General features: G+C 51.8%; 1 protein-coding gene across 1 annotated transcript in view; it reads right to left on the bottom strand.

Annotated features, from left to right (window-relative positions):
* Nucleotides 1–124: 124 nt before the first annotated feature.
* The window catches only part of STK36 (serine/threonine kinase 36), a 41,076-nt gene continuing 20,639 nt past the window's right edge, over nucleotides 125–20,561 (bottom strand). The window contains exons 12-14 of the mRNA XM_072132030.1: nucleotides 20,277–20,444; nucleotides 358–443; nucleotides 125–282 (exon numbers count right to left, since the gene is read on the bottom strand). Coding sequence (XP_071988131.1) covers nucleotides 150–282; nucleotides 358–443; nucleotides 20,277–20,444 — 387 coding nt within the window. The 3' untranslated portion in view covers nucleotides 125–149. The remainder of the gene's footprint in view (nucleotides 283–357; nucleotides 444–20,276; nucleotides 20,445–20,561) is intronic.

Below are 20,561 nucleotides of genomic sequence, written 5' to 3'. Positions count from 1 at the left end.
AGACGTCACCTGTAACCCCCGCTCCAATAAGACATCACCTGTAACCCCGCTCAATAAGACGTCACCTGTAACCCCGCTCCAATAAGACGTCACCTGTAACCCCCGCTCCAATAAGACGTCACCTGTAACCCCCCCGCTCCAATAAGACATCACCTGTAACCCCCGCTCCAATAAGACGTCACCTGTAACCCCCGCTCCAATAAGACGTCGTCCGAGCCCAATGGACAGTACAGCAGATCCAGCAGAACCCGCAGGAAGTCCCTGGAGCACGCCTGCAGATCCCTGACACACAACAAAGGGTTAACATGAGGCTCAGAATCCACGAAAAACAGTCACAAGATCCGAGCGAGAGATCACCTGGAAGATTCCGGAAGTCCCCAAAAGCAGTAATAGGAATTCAGCAGCGCAAAGAGATCCGACAGGAAGGAGACGGCCCAGGAGCACTGTACAAGGAGAGGACAACAGCGTTATACACAGGCAGGAGCACTGTACAAGGAGAGGACAACAGCGTTATACACAGGGAGGAGCACTGCACAAGGAGAGGACAACAGCGTTATACACAGGCAGGAGCACTGTACAAGGAGAGGACAACAGCGTTATACACAGGAGGAGCACTGTACAAGGAGAGGACAACAGCGTTATACACAGGGAGGAGCACTGCACAAGGAGAGGACAACAGCGTTATACACAGGGAGGAGCACTGCACAAGGAGAGGACAACAGCGTTATACACAGGGAGGAGCACTGCACAAGGAGAGGACAACAGCGTTATACACAGGGAGGAGCACTGCACAAGGAGAGGACAACAGCGTTATACACAGGGAGGAGCACTGTACAAGGAGAGGACAACAGCGTTATACACAGGGAGGAGCACTGTACAAGGAGAGGACAACAGCGTTATACACAGGGAGGAGCACTGCAAAAGGAGAGGACAACAGCGTTATACAGAGCGAGGAGCACTGCACAAGGAGAGCACAACAGCGTTATACACAGGGAGGAGCACAACAGCGTTATACACAGGAGGAGCACAACAGCGTTATACACAGGGAGGAGCACAACAGCGTTATACACAGGGAGGAGCACTGCACAAGGAGAGGACAACAGCGTTATACACAGGGAGGAGCACTGCACAAGGAGAGGACAACAGCGTTATACACAGGGAGGAGCACTGTACAAGGAGAGGACAACAGCGTTATACACAGGGAGGAGCACTGTACAAGGAGAGGACAACAGCGTTATACACAGGCAGGAGCACTGCACAAGGAGAGGACAACAGCGTTATACACAGGGAGGAGCACTGCACAAGGAGAGGACAACAGCGTTATACACAGGGAGGAGCACAACAGCGTTATACACAGGGAGGAGCACTGCAAAAGGAGAGGACAACAGCGTTATACACAGGGAGGAGCACTGCACAATGAGAGGACAACAGCGTTATACACAGGGAGGAGCACTGTACAAGGAGAGCACAACAGCGTTATACACAGGGAGGAGCACTGCAAAAGGAGAGCACAACAGCGTTATACACAGGGAGGAGCACTGTACAAGGAGAGCACAACAGCGTTATACACAGGGAGGAGCGCTGCACAAGGAGAGGACAACAGCGTTATACACAGGGAGGAGCACAACAGCGTTATACACAGGGAGGAGCACTGTACAAGGAGAGCACAACAGCGTTATACACAGGGAGGAGCACTGCACAAGGAGAGGACAACAGCGTTATACACAGGGAGGAGCACTGCACAAGGAGAGGACAACAGCGTTATACACAGGGAGGAGCACTGCACAAGGAGAGGACAACAGCGTTATACACAGGGAGGAGCACTGCACAAGGAGAGGACAACAGCGTTATACACAGGGAGGAGCACTGTACAAGGAGAGGACAACAGCGTTATACACAGGGAGGAGCACTGTACAAGGAGAGGACAACAGCGTTATACACAGGGAGGAGCACTGCAAAAGGAGAGGACAACAGCGTTATACAGAGCGAGGAGCACTGCACAAGGAGAGCACAACAGCGTTATACACAGGGAGGAGCACAACAGCGTTATACACAGGGAAAAGCACTGTACAAGGAGAGGACAACAGCGTTATACACAGGGAGGAGCACTGTACAAGGAGAGGACAACAGCGTTATACACAGGCAGGAGCACTGTACAAGGAGAGGACAACAGCGTTATACACAGGGAGGAGCACTGCACAAGGAGAGGACAACAGCGTTATACACAGGGAGGAGCACTGTACAAGGAGAGGACAACAGCGTTATACACAGGGAGGAGCACTGTACAAGGAGAGGACAACAGCGTTATACACAGGGAGGAGCACTGCAAAAGGAGAGGACAACAGCGTTATACACAGGGAGGAGCACTGCACAAGGAGAGGACAACAGCGTTATACACAGGGAGGAGCACTGCACAAGGAGAGGACAACAGCGTTATACACAGGGAGGAGCACTGCACAAGGAGAGGACAACAGCGTTATACACAGGGAGGAGCACTGTACAAGGAGAGGACAACAGCGTTATACACAGGGAGGAGCACTGTACAAGGAGAGGACAACAGCGTTATACACAGGGAGGAGCACTGCACAAGGAGAGGACAACAGCGTTATACACAGGGAGGAGCACTGTACAAGGAGAGGACAACAGCGTTATACACAGGGAGGAGCACTGCACAAGGAGAGGACAACAGCGTTATACACAGGGAGGAGCACTGCACAAGGAGAGGACAACAGCGTTATACACAGGGAGGAGCACTGTACAAGGAGAGGACAACAGCGTTATACACAGGGAGGAGCACTGTACAAGGAGAGGACAACAGCGTTATACACAGGCAGGAGCACTGCACAAGGAGAGGACAACAGCGTTATACACAGGGAGGAGCACTGCACAAGGAGAGGACAACAGCGTTATACACAGGGAGGAGCACAACAGCGTTATACACAGGGAGGAGCACTGCAAAAGGAGAGGACAACAGCGTTATACACAGGGAGGAGCACTGCACAATGAGAGGACAACAGCGTTATACACAGGGAGGAGCACTGTACAAGGAGAGCACAACAGCGTTATACACAGGGAGGAGCACTGCAAAAGGAGAGCACAACAGCGTTATACACAGGGAGGAGCACTGTACAAGGAGAGCACAACAGCGTTATACACAGGGAGGAGCGCTGCACAAGGAGAGGACAACAGCGTTATACACAGGGAGGAGCACAACAGCGTTATACACAGGGAGGAGCACTGTACAAGGAGAGCACAACAGCGTTATACACAGGGAGGAGCACTGCACAAGGAGAGGACAACAGCGTTATACACAGGGAGGAGCACAACAGCGTTATACACAGGGAGGAGCACTGTACAAGGAGAGCACAACAGCGTTATACACAGGGAGGAGCACTGCACAAGGAGAGGACAACAGCGTTATACACAGGGAGGAGCACTGTACAAGGAGAGGACAACAGCGTTATACACAGGGAGGAGCACAGTACAAGGAGAGCACAACAGCGTTATACACAGGGAGGAGCACTGCACAAGGAGAGGACAACAGCGTTATACACAGGGAGGAGCACTGTACAAGGAGAGGACAACAGCGTTATACACAGGGAGGAGCACTGCACAAGGAGAGGACAACAGCGTTATACACAGGGAGGAGCACTGCACAAGGAGAGGACAACAGCGTTATACACAGGGAGGAGCACTGTACAAGGAGAGGACAACAGCGTTATACACAGGGAGGAGCACTGTACAAGGAGAGGACAACAGCGTTATACACAGGGAGGAGCACAACAGCGTTATACACAGGGAGGAGCACAACAGCGTTATACACAGGGAGGAGCACTGCACAAGGAGAGGACAACAGTGTTATACACAGGGAGGAGCACTGTACAAGGAGAGCACAACAGCGTTATACACAGGGAGGAGCACAACAGCGTTATACACAGGGAGGAGCACTGCAAAAGGAGAGGACAACAGCGTTATACACAGGCAGGAGCACTGCACAAGGAGAGGACAACAGCGTTATACACAGGGAGGAGCACAACAGCGTTATACACAGGGAGGAGCACTGCAAAAGGAGAGGACAACAGCGTTATACACAGGGAGGAGCACTGCACAAGGAGAGGACAACAGCGTTATACACAGGGAGGAGCACTGTACAAGGAGAGCACAACAGCGTTATACACAGGGAGGAGCACTGCAAAAGGAGAGCACAACAGCGTTATACACAGGGAGGAGCACTGTACAAGGAGAGGACAACAGCGTTATACACAGGGAGGAGCACTGTACAAGGAGAGCACAACAGCGTTATACACAGGGAGGAGCGCTGCACAAGGAGAGGACAACAGCGTTATACACAGGGAGGAGCACAACAGCGTTATACACAGGGAGGAGCACAACAGCGTTATACACAGGGAGGAGCACAACAGCGTTATACACAGGGAGGAGCACTGCACAAGGAGAGCACAACAGCGTTATACACAGGGAGGAGCACTGTACAAGGAGAGCACAACAGCGTTATACACAGGGAGGAGCACTGCACAAGGAGAGGACAACAGCGTTATACACAGGGAGGAGCACAACAGCGTTATACACAGGGAGGAGCACTGTACAAGGAGAGCACAACAGCGTTATACACAGGGAGGAGCACTGCACAAGGAGAGGACAACAGCGTTATACACAGGGAGGAGCACTGTACAAGGAGAGGACAACAGCGTTATACACAGGGAGGAGCACAGTACAAGGAGAGCACAACAGCGTTATACACAGGGAGGAGCACTGCACAAGGAGAGGACAACAGCGTTATACACAGGGAGGAGCACTGTACAAGGAGAGGACAACAGCGTTATACACAGGGAGGAGCACTGCACAAGGAGAGGACAACAGCGTTATACACAGGGAGGAGCACTGCACAAGGAGAGGACAACAGCGTTATACACAGGGAGGAGCACTGTACAAGGAGAGGACAACAGCGTTATACACAGGGAGGAGCACTGTACAAGGAGAGGACAACAGCGTTATACACAGGGAGGAGCACAACAGCGTTATACACAGGGAGGAGCACAACAGCGTTATACACAGGGAGGAGCACTGCACAAGGAGAGGACAACAGTGTTATACACAGGGAGGAGCACAACAGCGTTATACACAGGGAGGAGCACTGCACAAGGAGAGGACAACAGCGTTATACACAGGAAGGAGCGCTGCACAAGGAGAGGACAACAGCGTTATACACAGGGAGGAGCACTGTACAAGGAGAGGACAACAGCGTTATACACAGGGAGGAGCACTGCACAAGGAGAGGACAACAGCGTTATACACAGGGAGGAGCACTGCACAAGGAGAGGACAACAGCGTTATACACAGGGAGGAGCACTGCACAAGGAGAGGACAACAGCGTTATACACAGGGAGGAGCGCTGTACAAGGAGAGGACAACAGCGTTATACACAGGGAGGAGCGCTGTACAAGGAGAGGACAACAGCGTTATACACAGGGAGGAGCGCTGTACAAGGAGAGGACAACAGCGTTATACACAGGGAGGAGCGCTGTACAAGGAGAGCACAACAGCGTTATACACAGGGAGGAGCACTGTACAAGGAGAGCACAACAGCGTTATACACAGGGAGGAGCACTGCACAAGGAGAGGACAACAGCGTTATACACAGGGAGGAGCACTGCACAAGGAGAGGACAACAGCGTTATACACAGGGAGGAGCACTGCACAAGGAGAGCACAACAGCGTTATACAGAGAGGAGCACTGCACAAGGAGAGCACAACAGCGTTATACAGAGAGGAGCACAACAGCGTTATACACAGGGAGGAGCACTGCACAAGGAGAGGACGACAACGTTATACACAGGGAGGAGCACTGCACAAGGAGAGGACAACAGCGTTATACACAGGGAGGAGCACTGTACAAGGAGAGCACAACAGCGTTATACACAGGGAGGAGCACTGTACAAGGAGAGCACAACAGCGTTATACACAGGGAGGAGCACAACAGCGTTATACACAGGGAGGAGCACTGCACAAGGAGAGGACAACAGCGTTATACACAAGGAGGAGTGCTACACAAGGAGAGGACAACAGCGTTATACACAGGGAGGAGCACTGTACAAGGAGAGGACAACAGCGTTATACACAGGGAGGAGCACTGTACAAGGAGAGCACAACAGCGTTATACACAGGGAGGAGCACTGTACAAGGAGAGCACAACAGCGTTATACACAGGGAGGAGCACTGTACAAGGAGAGGACAACAGCGTTATACACAGGGAGGAGCACTGTACAAGGAGAGGACAACAGCGTTATACACAGGGAGGAGCACTGTACAAGGAGAGGACAACAGCGTTATACACAGGGAGGAGCACTGTACAAGGAGAGGACAACAGCGTTATACACAGGGAGGAGCACTGTACAAGGAGAGGACAACAGCGTTATACACAGGGAGGAGCACTGTACAAGGAGAGGACAACAGCGTTATACACAGGGAGGAGCACTGTACAAGGAGAGGACAACAGCGTTATACACAGGGAGGAGCACTGTACAAGGAGAGGACAACAGCGTTATACACAGGGAGGAGCACTGCACAAGGAGAGCACAACAGCGTTATACACAGAAAGGAGCACTGTACAAGGAGAGGACAACAGCGTTATACACAGGGAGGAGCACAACAGCGTTATACACAGGGAGGAGCACTGCACAAGGAGAGCACAACAGCGTTATACACAGGGAGGAGCACTGCACAAGGAGAGGACAACAGCGTTATACACAGGGAGGAGCACAACAGCGTTATACACAGGGAGGAGCACTGCACAAGGAGAGCACAACAGCGTTATACACAGGGAGGAGCACTGTACAAGGAGAGGACAACAGCGTTATACACAGGGAGGAGCACAACAGCGTTATACACAGGGAGGAGCACTGTACAAGGAGAGGACAACAGCGTTATACACAGGGAGGAGTACAACAGCGTTATACACAGGGAGGAGCACTGTACAAGGAGAGGAGTACAGCGTTATACACAGGGAGGAGCACTGCACAAGGAGAGGACAACAGCGTTATACACAGGGAGGAGCACAACAGCGTTATACACAGGGAGGAGCACTGTACAAGGAGAGCACAACAGCGTTATACACAGAGAGGAGCACTGCACAAGGAGAGGACAACAGCGTTATACACAGGGAGGAGCACTGCACAAGGAGAGGACAACAGCGTTATACACAGGGAGGAGCACTGTACAAGGAGAGGACAACAGCGTTATACACAGGGAGGAGCACTGCACAAGGAGAGCACAACAGCGTTATACACAGGGAGGAGCACTGTACAAGGAGAGGACAACAGCGTTATACACAGGGAGGAGCACAACAGCGTTATACACAGGGAGGAGCACAACAGCGTTATACACAGGGAGGAGCACAACAGCGTTATACACAGGGAGGAGCACTGCACAAGGAGAGCACAACAGCGTTATACACAGGGAGGAGCACTGTACAAGGAGAGGACAACAGCGTTATACACAGGGAGGAGCACTGCACAAGGAGAGCACAACAGCGTTATACACAGGGAGGAGCACTGTACAAGGAGAGCACAACAGCGTTATACACAGGGAGGAGCACTGTACAAGGAGAGGACAACAGCGTTATACACAGGGAGGAGCACTGTACAAGGAGAGGACAACAGCGTTATACACAGGGAGGAGCACAACAGCGTTATACACAGGGTGGAGCACTGCACAAGGAGAGCACAACAGCGTTATACACAGGGAGGAGCACTGTACAAGGAGAGGACAACAGCGTTATACACAGGGAGGAGCACTGCACAAGGAGAGGACAACAGCGTTATACACAGGGAGGAGTACAACAGCGTTATACACAGGGAGGAGCACTGTACAAGGAGAGGACAACAGCGTTATACACAGAGAGGAGCACTGCACAAGGAGAGGACAACAGCGTTATACACAGGCAGGAGCACTGCACAAGGAGAGGACAACAGCGTTATACACAGGGAGGAGCACTGTACAAGGAGAGGACAACAGCGTTATACACAGGGAGGAGCACTGCACAAGGAGAGCACAACAGCGTTATACACAGGGAGGAGCACTGCACAAGGAGAGGACAACAGCGTTATACACAAGGAAAAGCACTGCACAAGGAGAGGACAACAGCGTTATACACAGGGAGGAGCACTGCACAAGGAGAGGACAACAGCGTTATACACAGGGAGGAGCACTGTACAAGGAGAGCACAACAGCGTTATACACAGGGAGGAGCACTGTACAAGGAGAGGACAACAGCGTTATACACAGGGAGGAGCACTGCACAAGGAGAGCACAACAGCGTTATACACAGGGAGGAGCACTGCACAAGGAGAGCACAACAGCGTTATACACAGGGAGGAGCACTGCACAAGGAGAGGACAACAGCGTTATACACAGGGAGGAGCACTGTACAAGGAGAGGACAACAGCGTTATACACAGGGAGGAGCACTGTACAAGGAGAGGACAACAGCGTTATACACAAGGAGGAGCACTGCACAAGGAGAGCACAACAGCGTTATACACAGGGAGGAGCACTGTACAAGGAGAGCACAACAGCGTTATACACAGGGAGGAGCACTGCACAAGGAGAGGACAACAGCGTTATACACAGGGAGGAGCACTGTACAAGGAGAGGACAACAGCGTTATACACAGGGAGGAGCACTGCACAAGGAGAGCACAACAGCGTTATACAGAGCGAGGAGCACTGCACAAGGAGAGCACAACAGCGTTATACACAGGGAGGAGCACTGCACAAGGAGAGCACAACAGCGTTATACACAGGGAGGAGCACTGCACAAGGAGAGGACAACAGCGTTATACACAGGGAAGAGCACTGTACAAGGAGAGGACAACAGCGTTATACACAGGGAGGAGCACTGCACAAGGAGAGCACAACAGCGTTATACACAGGGAGGAGCACTGTACAAGGAGAGGACAACAGCGTTATACACAGGGAGGAGCACAACAGCGTTATACACAGGGAGGAGCACTGCACAAGGAGAGCACAACAGCGTTATACACAGGGAGGAGCACTGTACAAGGAGAGGACAACAGCGTTATACACAGGGAGGAGCACTGCACAAGGAGAGCACAACAGCGTTATACACAGGGAGGAGCACTGTACAAGGAGAGGACAACAGCGTTATACAGAGCGAGGAGCACTGCACAAGGAGAGCACAACAGCGTTATACACAGGGAGGAGCACTGCACAAGGAGAGGACAACAGCGTTATACACAGGGAGGAGCACTGTACAAGGAGAGGACAACAGCGTTATACACAGGGAGGAGCACTGTACAAGGAGAGCACAACAGCGTTATACAGAGCGAGGAGCACTGCACAAGGAGAGCACAACAGCGTTATACACAGGGAGGAGCACTGCACAAGGAGAGGACAACAGCGTTATACACAGGGAGGAGCACTGCACAAGGAGAGGACAACAGCGTTATACACAGGGAAGAGCACTGTACAAGGAGAGGACAACAGCGTTATACACAGGGAGGAGCACTGCACAAGGAGAGCACAACAGCGTTATACACAGGGAGGAGCACTGTACAAGGAGAGGACAACAGCGTTATACACAGGGAGGAGCACAACAGCGTTATACACAGGGAGGAGCACTGCACAAGGAGAGCACAACAGCGTTATACACAGGGAGGAGCACTGTACAAGGAGAGGACAACAGCGTTATACACAGGGAGGAGCACTGCACAAGGAGAGCACAACAGCGTTATACACAGGGAGGAGCACTGTACAAGGAGAGGACAACAGCGTTATACACAGGGAGGAGCACAACAGCGTTATACACAGGGTGGAGCACAACAGCGTTATACACAGGGTGGAGCACTGTACAAGGAGAGGACAACAGCGTTATACACAGGGAGGAGCACTGTACAAGGAGAGCACAACAGCGTTATACACAGGGAGGAGCACTGCACAAGGAGAGGACAACAGCGTTATACACAGGGAGGAGCACAACAGCGTTATACACAGGGAGGAGCACAACAGCGTTATACACAGGGAGGAGCACAACAGCGTTATACACAGGGAGGAGCACAACAGCGTTATACACAGGGAGGAGCACAACAGCGTTATACACAGGGAGGAGCACTGTACAAGGAGAGGACAACAGCGTTATACACAGGGAGGAGCACTGTACAAGGAGAGGACAACAGCGTTATACACAGGGAGGAGCACTGCACAAGGAGAGGACAACAGCGTTATACACAGGGAGGAGCACTGCACAAGGAGAGGACAACAGCGTTATACACAGGGAGGAGCACTGCACAAGGAGAGGACAACAGCGTTATACACAGGGAGGAGCACTGCACAAGGAGAGGACAACAGCGTTATACACAGGGAGGAGCACTGCACAAGGAGAGGACAACAGCGTTATACACAGGGAGGAGCACTGCACAAGGAGAGGACAACAGCGTTATACACAGGGAGGAGCACTGCACAAGGAGAGGACAACAGCGTTATACACAGGGAGGAGCACTGCACAAGGAGAGGACAACAGCGTTATACACAGGGAGGAGCACTGCACAAGGAGAGGACAACAGCGTTATACACAGGGAGGAGCACTGCACAAGGAGAGGACAACAGCGTTATACACAGGGAGGAGCACAACAGCGTTATACACAGGGAGGAGCACTGTACAAGGAGAGGACAACAGCGTTATACACAGGGAGGAGCACTGTACAAGGAGAGGACAACAGCGTTATACACAGGGAGGAGCACTGTACAAGGAGAGCACAACAGCGTTATACACAGGGAGGAGCACTGCACAAGGAGAGGACAACAGCGTTATACACAGGGAGGAGCACAACAGCGTTATACACAGGGAGGAGCGCTGTACAAGGAGAGGACAACAGCGTTATACACAGGGAGGAGCACTGTACAAGGAGAGGACAACAGCGTTATACACAGGGAGGAGCACAACAGCGTTATACACAGGGAGGAGCATTATACACAGGGAGGAGCACAACAGCGTTATACACAGGGAGGAGCACTGTACAAGGAGAGGACAACAGCGTTATACACAGGGAGGAGCACTGTACAAGGAGAGGACAACAGCGTTATACACAGGGAGGAGCACTGTACAAGGAGAGGACAACAGCGTTATACACAGGGAGGAGCACTGTACAAGGAGAGGACAACAGCGTTATACACAGGGAGGAGCACTGTACAAGGAGAGGACAACAGCGTTATACACAGGGAGGAGCACTGTACAAGGAGAGGACAACAGCGTTATACACAGGGAGGAGCACTGTACAAGGAGAGCACAACAGCGTTATACACAGGGAGGAGCACTGCACAAGGAGAGGACAACAGCGTTATACACAGGGAGGAGCACAACAGCGTTATACACAGGGAGGAGCACAACAGCGTTATACACAGGGAGGAGCACAACAGCGTTATACACAGGGAGGAGCACAACAGCGTTATACACAGGGAGGAGCGCTGTACAAGGAGAGGACAACAGCGTTATACATAGGGAGGAGCACAGCAGCGTTATACACAGGGAGGAGCACAACAGCGTTATACACAGGGAGGAGCACAACAGCGTTATACACAGGGAGGAGCGCTGCACAAGGAGAGGGCAACAGCGTTATACACAGGGAGGAGCACAACAGCGTTATACACAGGGAGGAGCACTGTACAAGGAGAGGACAACAGCGTTATACACAGGGAGGAGCACAACAGCGTTATACACAGGGAGGAGCGCTGCACAAGGAGAGCACAACAGCGTTATACACAGGGAGGAGCACTGTACAAGGAGAGGACAACAGCGTTATACACAGGGAGGAGCACAACAGCGTTATACACAGGGAGGAGCACTGTACAAGGAGAGCACAACAGCGTTATACACAGGGAGGAGCACTGTACAAGGAGAGGACAACAGCGTTATACACAGGGAGGAGCACTGCACAAGGAGAGGACAACAGCGTTATACACAGGGAGGAGCACAACAGCGTTATACACAGGGAGGAGCGCTGTACAAGGAGAGGACAACAGCGTTATACACAGGGAGGAGCACTGCACAAGGAGAGGACAACAGCGTTATACACAGGGAGGAGCACAACAGCGTTATACACAGGGAGGAGCACTGTACAAGGAGAGCACAACAGCGTTATACACAGGGAGGAGCACTGCACAAGGAGAGGACAACAGCGTTATACACAGGGAGGAGCACAACAGCGTTATACACAGGGAGGAGCACAACAGCGTTATACACAGGGAGGAGCACAACAGCGTTATACACAGGGAGGAGCGCTGTACAAGGAGAGGACAACAGCGTTATACACAGGGAGGAGCACTGTACAAGGAGAGGACAACAGCGTTATACACAGGGAGGAGCACAACAGCGTTATACACAGGGAGGAGCGCTGCACAAGGAGAGCACAACAGCGTTATACACAGGGAGGAGCACTGTACAAGGAGAGGACAACAGCGTTATACACAGGGAGGAGCACAACAGCGTTATACACAGGGAGGAGCACAACAGCGTTATACACAGGGAGGAGCACTGTACAAGGAGAGGACAACAGCGTTATACACAGGGAGGAGCACAACAGCGTTATACACAGGGAGGAGCACAACAGCGTTATACACAGGGAGGAGCACAACAGCGTTATACACAGGGAGGAGCACAACAGCGTTATACACAGGGAGGAGCACAACAGCGTTATACACAGGGAGGAGCACAACAGCGTTATACACAGGGAGGAGCACAACAGCGTTATACACAGGGAGGAGCACAACAGCGTTATACACAGGGAGGAGCACAACAGCGTTATACACAGGGAGGAGCGCTGTACAAGGAGAGGACAACAGCGTTATACACAGGGAGGAGCACAACAGCGTTATACACAGGGAGGAGCACTGCACAAGGAGAGCACAACAGCGTTATACACAGGGAGGAGCACTGTACAAGGAGAGCACAACAGCGTTATACACAGGGAGGAGCGCTGTACAAGGAGAGGACAACAGCGTTATACACAGGGAGGAGCACTGCACAAGGAGAGGACAACAGCGTTATACACAGGGAGGAGCACTGTACAAGGAGAGGACAACAGCGTTATACACAGGGAGGAGCACAACAGCGTTATACACAGGGAGGAGCGCTATACACAGGGAGGAGCACAACAGCGTTATACACAGGGAGGAGCGCTGTACAAGGAGAGCACAACAACGTTATACACAGGGAGGAGCACAGTACAAGGAGAGGACAACAGCGTTATACACAGGGAGGAGCACTGTACAAGGAGAGGACAACAGCGTTATACACAGGGAGGAGCACTGTACAAGGAGAGGACAACAGCATTATACACAGGGAGGAGCACAACAGCGTTATACACAGGGAGGAGCACTGTACAAGGAGAGGACAACAGCGTTATACACAGGGAGGAGCACTGTACAAGGAGAGGACAACAGCGTTATACACAGGGAGGAGCACTGTACAAGGAGAGGACAACAGCGTTATACACAGGGAGGAGCACTGTACAAGGAGAGCACAACAGCGTTATACACAGGGAGGAGCACTGCACAAGGAGAGGACAACAGCGTTATACACAGGGAGGAGCACAACAGCGTTATACACAGGGAGGAGCGCTGTACAAGGAGAGGACAACAGCGTTATACACAGGGAGGAGCACTGTACAAGGAGAGGACAACAGCGTTATACACAGGGAGGAGCACAACAGCGTTATACACAGGGAGGAGCGCTGCACAAGGAGAGCACAACAGCGTTATACACAGGGAGGAGCACTGTACAAGGAGAGCACAACAGCGTTATACACAGGGAGGAGCACTGTACAAGGAGAGGACAACAGCGTTATACACAGGGAGGAGCACTGCACAAGGAGAGGACAACAGCGTTATACACAGGGAGGAGCACAACAGCGTTATACACAGGGAGGAGCGCTGTACAAGGAGAGGACAACAGCGTTATACACAGGGAGGAGCACTGTACAAGGAGAGGACAACAGCGTTATACACAGGGAGGAGCACTGTACAAGGAGAGGACAACAGCGTTATACACAGGGAGGAGCACTGTACAAGGAGAGGACAACAGCGTTATACACAGGGAGGAGCACTGTACAAGGAGAGGACAACAGCGTTATACACAGGGAGGAGCACTGCACAAGGAGAGGACAACAGCGTTATACACAGGGAGGAGCACTGTACAAGGAGAGGACAACAGCGTTATACACAGGGAGGAGCACTGTACATGGAGAGCACAACAGCGTTATACACAGGGAGGAGCACTGCACAAGGAGAGGACAACAGCGTTATACAGAGCGAGGAGCACTGCACAAGGAGAGGACAACAGCGTTATACACAGGGAGGAGCACAACAACGTTATACACAGGGAGGAGCACTGTACAAGGAGAGGACAACAGCGTTATACACAGGGAGGAGCACTGTACAAGGAGAGGACAACAGCGTTATACACAGGGAGGAGCACTGCACAAGGAGAGGACAACAGCGTTATACACAGGGAGGAGCACTGTACAAGGAGAGGACAACAGCGTTATACACAGGGAGGAGCACTGTACATGGAGAGCACAACAGCGTTATACACAGGGAGGAGCACTGTACAAGGAGAGGACAACAGCGTTATACACAGGGAGGAGCACTGTACAAGGAGAGGACAACAGCGTTATACAGAGCGAGGAGCACTGCACAAGGAGAGGACAACAGCGTTATACACAGGGAGGAGCACAACAACGTTATACACAGGGAGGAGCACTGCACAAGGAGAGGACAACAGCGTTATACACAGGGAGGAGCACTGTACAAGGAGAGCTCAACAGCGTTATACACAGGGAGGAGCACTGTACAAGGAGAGGACAACAGCGTTATACACAGGGAGGAGCACTGCACAAGGAGAGGACAACAGCGTTATACACAGGGAGGAGCACTGTACAAGGAGAGGACAACAGCGTTATACACAGGGAGGAGCACTGTACAAGGAGAGGACAACAGCGTTATACACAGGGAGGAGCGCTGTACAAGGAGAGGACAACAGCGTTATACACAGGGAGGAGCACTGTACAAGGAGAGGACAACAGCGTTATACACAGGGAGGATCACAACAGCGTTATACACAGGGAGGAGCACTGCACAAGGAGAGGACAACAGCGTTATACACAGGGAGGAGCAGAACAGCGTTATACACAGGGAGGAGAGCTGTACAAGGAGAGGACAACAGCGTTATACACAGGGAGGAGCACTGTACAAGGAGAGCACAACAGCGTTATACACAGGGAGGAGCACTGTACAAGGAGAGGACAACAGCGTTATACACAGGGAGGAGCACTGCACAAGGAGAGGACAACAGCGTTATACACAGGGAGGAGCACAACAGCGTTATACACAGGGAGGAGCACAACAGCGTTATACACAGGGAGGAGCACAACAGCGTTATACACAGGGAGGAGCACAACAGCGTTATACACAGGGAGGAGCACAACAGCGATATACACAGGGAGGAGCACAACAGCGTTATACACAGGGAGGAGCACTGTACAAGGAGAGGACAACAGCGTTATACAAAGGGAGGAGCACTGCACAAGGAGAGGACAACAGCGTTATACACAGGGAGGAGCACAACAGCGTTATACACAGGGAGGAGCACTGTACAAGGAGAGGACAACAGCGTTATACACAGGGAGGAGCACTGCACAAGGAGAGGACAACAGCGTTATACACAGGGAGGAGCACTGCACAAGGAGAGGACAACAGCGTTATACACAGGGAGGAGCACTGCACAAGGAGAGGACAACAGCGTTATACACAGGGAGGAGCACTGTACAAGGAGAGGACAACAGCGTTATACACAGGGAGGAGCACTGTACAAGGAGAGCACAACAGCGTTATACACAGGGAGGAGCACTGCACAAGGAGAGGACAACAGCGTTATACACAGGGAAGAGCACTGTACAAGGAGAGGACAACAGCGTTATACACAGGGAGGAGCACTGCACAAGGAGAGGACAACAGCGTTATACACAGGGAGGAGCACTGTACAAGGAGAGGACAACAGCGTTATACACAGGGAGGAGCACAACAGCGTTATACACAAGGAGGAGCACTGCACAAGGAGAGGACAACAGCGTTATACACAGGGAGGAGCACTGTACAAGGAGAGGACAACAGCGTTATACACAGGGAGGAGCACTGCACAAGGAGAGGACTACAGCGTTATACACAGGGAGGAGCACAACAGCGTTATACACAGGGAGGAGCACTGTACAAGGAGAGGACAACAGCGTTATACACAGGGAGGAGCACAACAGCGTTATACACAGGGAGGAGCACTGTACAAGGAGAGCACAACAGCGTTATACACAGGGAGGAGCACAACAGCGTTATACACAGGGAGGAACGCTGCACAAGGAGAGCACAACAGCGTTATACACAGGGAGGAGCACAACAGCGTTATACACAGGGAGGAGCACTGTACAAGGAGAGGACAACAGCGTTATACACAGGGAGGAGCACAACAGCGTTATACACAGGGAGGAGCACAACAGCGTTATACACAGGGAGGAGCGCTGTACAAGGAGAGGACAACAGCGTTATACACAGGGAGGAGCACTGTACAAGTAGATCACTGCAATGTTAAATACAGGTAAATGTTGAGGAGGGTGTATCTGGGTGCATGTACAGTACCTAGAGGAGGACACAGGAGCCATTACTACAGGTAATGAGAGGAGGACACAGGAGCCATTACTACAGGTAATGAGAGGAGGACACAGGAGCCATTACTACAGGTAATGAGAGGAGGACACAGGAGCCATTACTACAGGTAATGAGAGGAGGACACAGGGGCCATTACTACAGGTAATGAGAGGAGGACACAGGAGCCATTACTACAGGTAATGAGAGGAGGACACAGGAGCCATTACTACAGGTAATGAGAGGAGGACACAGGAGCCATTACTACAGGTAATGAGGGGAGGACACAGGAGCCATTACTACAGGTAATGAGGGGAGGACAGAGGAGCCATTACTACAGGTGATGAGAGGAGGACACAGGAGCCATTACTACAGGTAATGAGAGGAGGACACGGGAGCCATTACTACAGGTGATGAGAGGAGGACACGGGAGCCATTACTACAGGTGATGAGAGGAGGACACAGGAGCCATTACTACAGGTAATGAGGGGAGGACACAGGAGCCATTACTACAGGTAATGAGGGGAGGACACAGGAGCCATTACTACAGGTGATGAGAGGAGGACACAGGAGCCATTACTACAGGTAATGAGAGGAGGACACAGGAGCCATTACTACAGGTAATGAGAGGAGGACACGGGAGCCATTACTACAGGTGATGAGAGGAGGACACAGGAGCCATTACTACAGGTAATGAGAGGAGGACACAGGAGCCATTACTACAGGTAATGAGGGGAGGACAGAGGAGCCATTACTACAGGTAATGAGAGGAGGACAGAGGAGCCATTACTACAGGTAATGAGAGGAGGACACAGGAGCCATTACTACAGGTAATGAGGGGAGGACACAGGAGCCATTACTACAGGTAATGAGAGGAGGACACAGGAGCCATTACTACAGGTAATGAGAGGAGGACACAGGAGCCATTACTACAGGTAATGAGGGGAGGACACAGGAGCCATTACTACAGGTAATGAGAGGAGGACACAGGAGCCATTACTACAGGTAATGAGAGGAGGACACAGGAGCCATTACTACAGGTAATGAGAGGAGGACACAGGAGCCATTACTACAGGTAATGAGAAGAGGACACAGGAGCCATTACTACAGGTAATGAGGGGAGGACACAGGAGCCATTACTACAGGTAATGAGGGGAGGACACAGGAGCCATTACTACAGGTAATGAGGGGAGGACACAGGAGCCATTACTACAGGTAATGAGAGGAGGACAGAGGAGCCATTACTACAGGTAATGAGAGGAGGACACAGGAGCCATTACTACAGGTAATGAGAGGAGGACAGAGGAGCCATTACTACAGGTAATGAGGGGAGGACACAGGAGCCATTACTACAGGTAATGAGGGGAGGACACAGGAGCCATTACTACAGGTAATGAGAGGAGGACACAGGAGCCATTACTACAGGTAGTGAGGGAAGGACACAGGAGCCATTACTACAGGTAATGAGGGGAGGACACAGGAGCCATTACTACAGGTAATGAGGGGAGGACACAGGAGCCATTACTACAGGTAATGAGAGGACACAGGAGCCATTACTACAGGTAATGAGAGGAGGACACAGGAGCCATTACTACAGGTAATGAGGGGAGGACACAGGAGCCATTACTACAGGTAATGAGAGGAGGACAGAGGAGCCATTACTACAGGTAATGAGAGGAGGACAGAGGAGCCATTACTACAGGTAATGAGAGGAGGACACAGGAGCCATTACTACAGGTAATGAGGGGAGGACAGAGGAGCCATTACTACAGGTAGTGAGAGGAGGACAGAGGAGCCATTACTACAGGTAATGAGAGGAGGACACAGGAGCCATTACTACAGGTAGTGAGAGGAGGACACAGGAGCCATTACTACAGGTAATGAGAGGAGGACAGAGGAGCCATTACTACAGGTAATGAGAGGAGGACACAGGAGCCGTTACTACAGGTAATGAGGGGAGGACAGAGGAGCCGTTACTACAGGTAATGAGAGGAGGAGACAGGAGCCATTACTACAGGTAATGAGGGGAGGACACAGGAGCCATTACTACAGGTAATGAGGGGAGGACACAGGAGCCATTACTACAGGTAATGAGAGGAGGACACAGGAGCCATTACTACAGGTAATGAGAGGAGGACACAGGAGCCATTACTACAGGTAATGAGGGGAGGACACAGGAGCCATTACTACAGGTAGTGAGGGGAGGACACAGGAGCCATTACTACAGGTAATGAGGGGAGGACAGAGGAGCCATTACTACAGGTAATGAGAGGAGGACACAGGAGCCATTACTACAGGTAATGAGAGGAGGACACAGGAGCCATTACTACAGGTAATGAGAGGAGGACACAGGAGCCATTACTACAGGTAATGAGAGGAGGACAGAGGAGCCATTACTACAGGTAACGAGGGGAGGACACAGGAGCCATTACTACAGGTAATGAGGGGAGGACACAGGAGCCATTACTACAGGTAATGAGGGGAGGACACAGGAGCCATTACTACAGGTAATGAGAGGAGGACACAGGAGCCATTACTACAGGTAATGAGGGGAGGACACAGGAGCCATTACTACAGGTAATGAGGGGAGGACAGAGGAGCCATTACTACAGGTAATGAGGGGAGGACACAGGAGCCATTACTACAGGTAACGAGAGGAGGACAGAGGAGCCATTACTACAGGTAATGAGAGGAGGACACAGGAGCCATTACTACAGGTAATGAGAGGAGGACACAGGAGCCATTACTACAGGTAATGAGGGGAGGACACAGGAGCCATTACTACAGGTGATGAGAGGAGGACACAGGAGCCATTACTACAGGTAATGAGAGGAGGACACAGGAGCCATTACTACAGGTAATGAGAGAAGGACACATGAGCCATTACTACAGGTAATGAGAGGAGGACACAGGAGCCATTACTACAGGTAATGAGAGGAGGACACAGGAGCCATTACTACAGGTAATGAGAGGAGGACACAGGAGCCATTACTACAGGTAATGAGAGGAGGACACAGGAGCCATTACTACAGGTAATGAGAGGAGGACACAGGAGCCATTACTACAGGTAATGAGAGGAGGACACAGGAGCCATTACTACAGGTAATGAGAGGAGGACACAGGAGCCATTACTACAGGTAATGAGAGGAGGACACAGGAGCCATTACTACAGGTAATGAGAGGAGGACAGAGGAGCCATTACTACAGGTAATGAGAGGACACAGGAGCCATTACTACAGGTAATGAGAGGAGGACACAGGAGCCATTACTACAGGTAATGAGAGGAGGACACAGGAGCCATTACTACAGGTAATGAGAGGAGGACACAGGAGCCATTACTACAGGTAATGAGAGGAGGACACAGGAGCCATTACTACAGGTAATGAGAGGAGGACACAGGAGCCATTACTAGGTTATCAGACTTCCTGGATTTGTTGTCACCTTTAGTCTCCTAGTTTAGGGTCACCTGTGATGTAATCAGTGACCTTTTACCTTTCTAAGTGGGAGATCTTGTACTCAATACTTTATCTATAGGCAGCGGACGCCTCGCACTCACCTGACGGACATCGGGCTGCAGCGTCTGATTTATAAGCTGAAGGGGAAAATGAGGAATCTGCAAATCCACACAAAGCTCCGAAAGAAGATGAGGGTCACAACCAGAGGTCAGGAGGTTACAGGTCACCCGCAGAGCCGGACGCAGACGGGACACCGCTTCCAGTGACACCTGTGCAGAGAAAACATAACTAATGGCAGCCGCGCCCCCCCCCCCCCCCGACAGGCAGCCAGACAGGGCCGCGCCCCCCCAACACGTAGCCAGACAGGGCCGCGGCCCCCGATATGT

This window comes from Engystomops pustulosus, unplaced genomic scaffold (genome assembly GCF_040894005.1).
Source record: "Engystomops pustulosus unplaced genomic scaffold, aEngPut4.maternal MAT_SCAFFOLD_210, whole genome shotgun sequence".
Classification (NCBI taxonomy): domain Eukaryota; kingdom Metazoa; phylum Chordata; class Amphibia; order Anura; family Leptodactylidae; genus Engystomops; species Engystomops pustulosus.
This window is presented reverse-complemented; position numbering and strand designations above follow the sequence as displayed.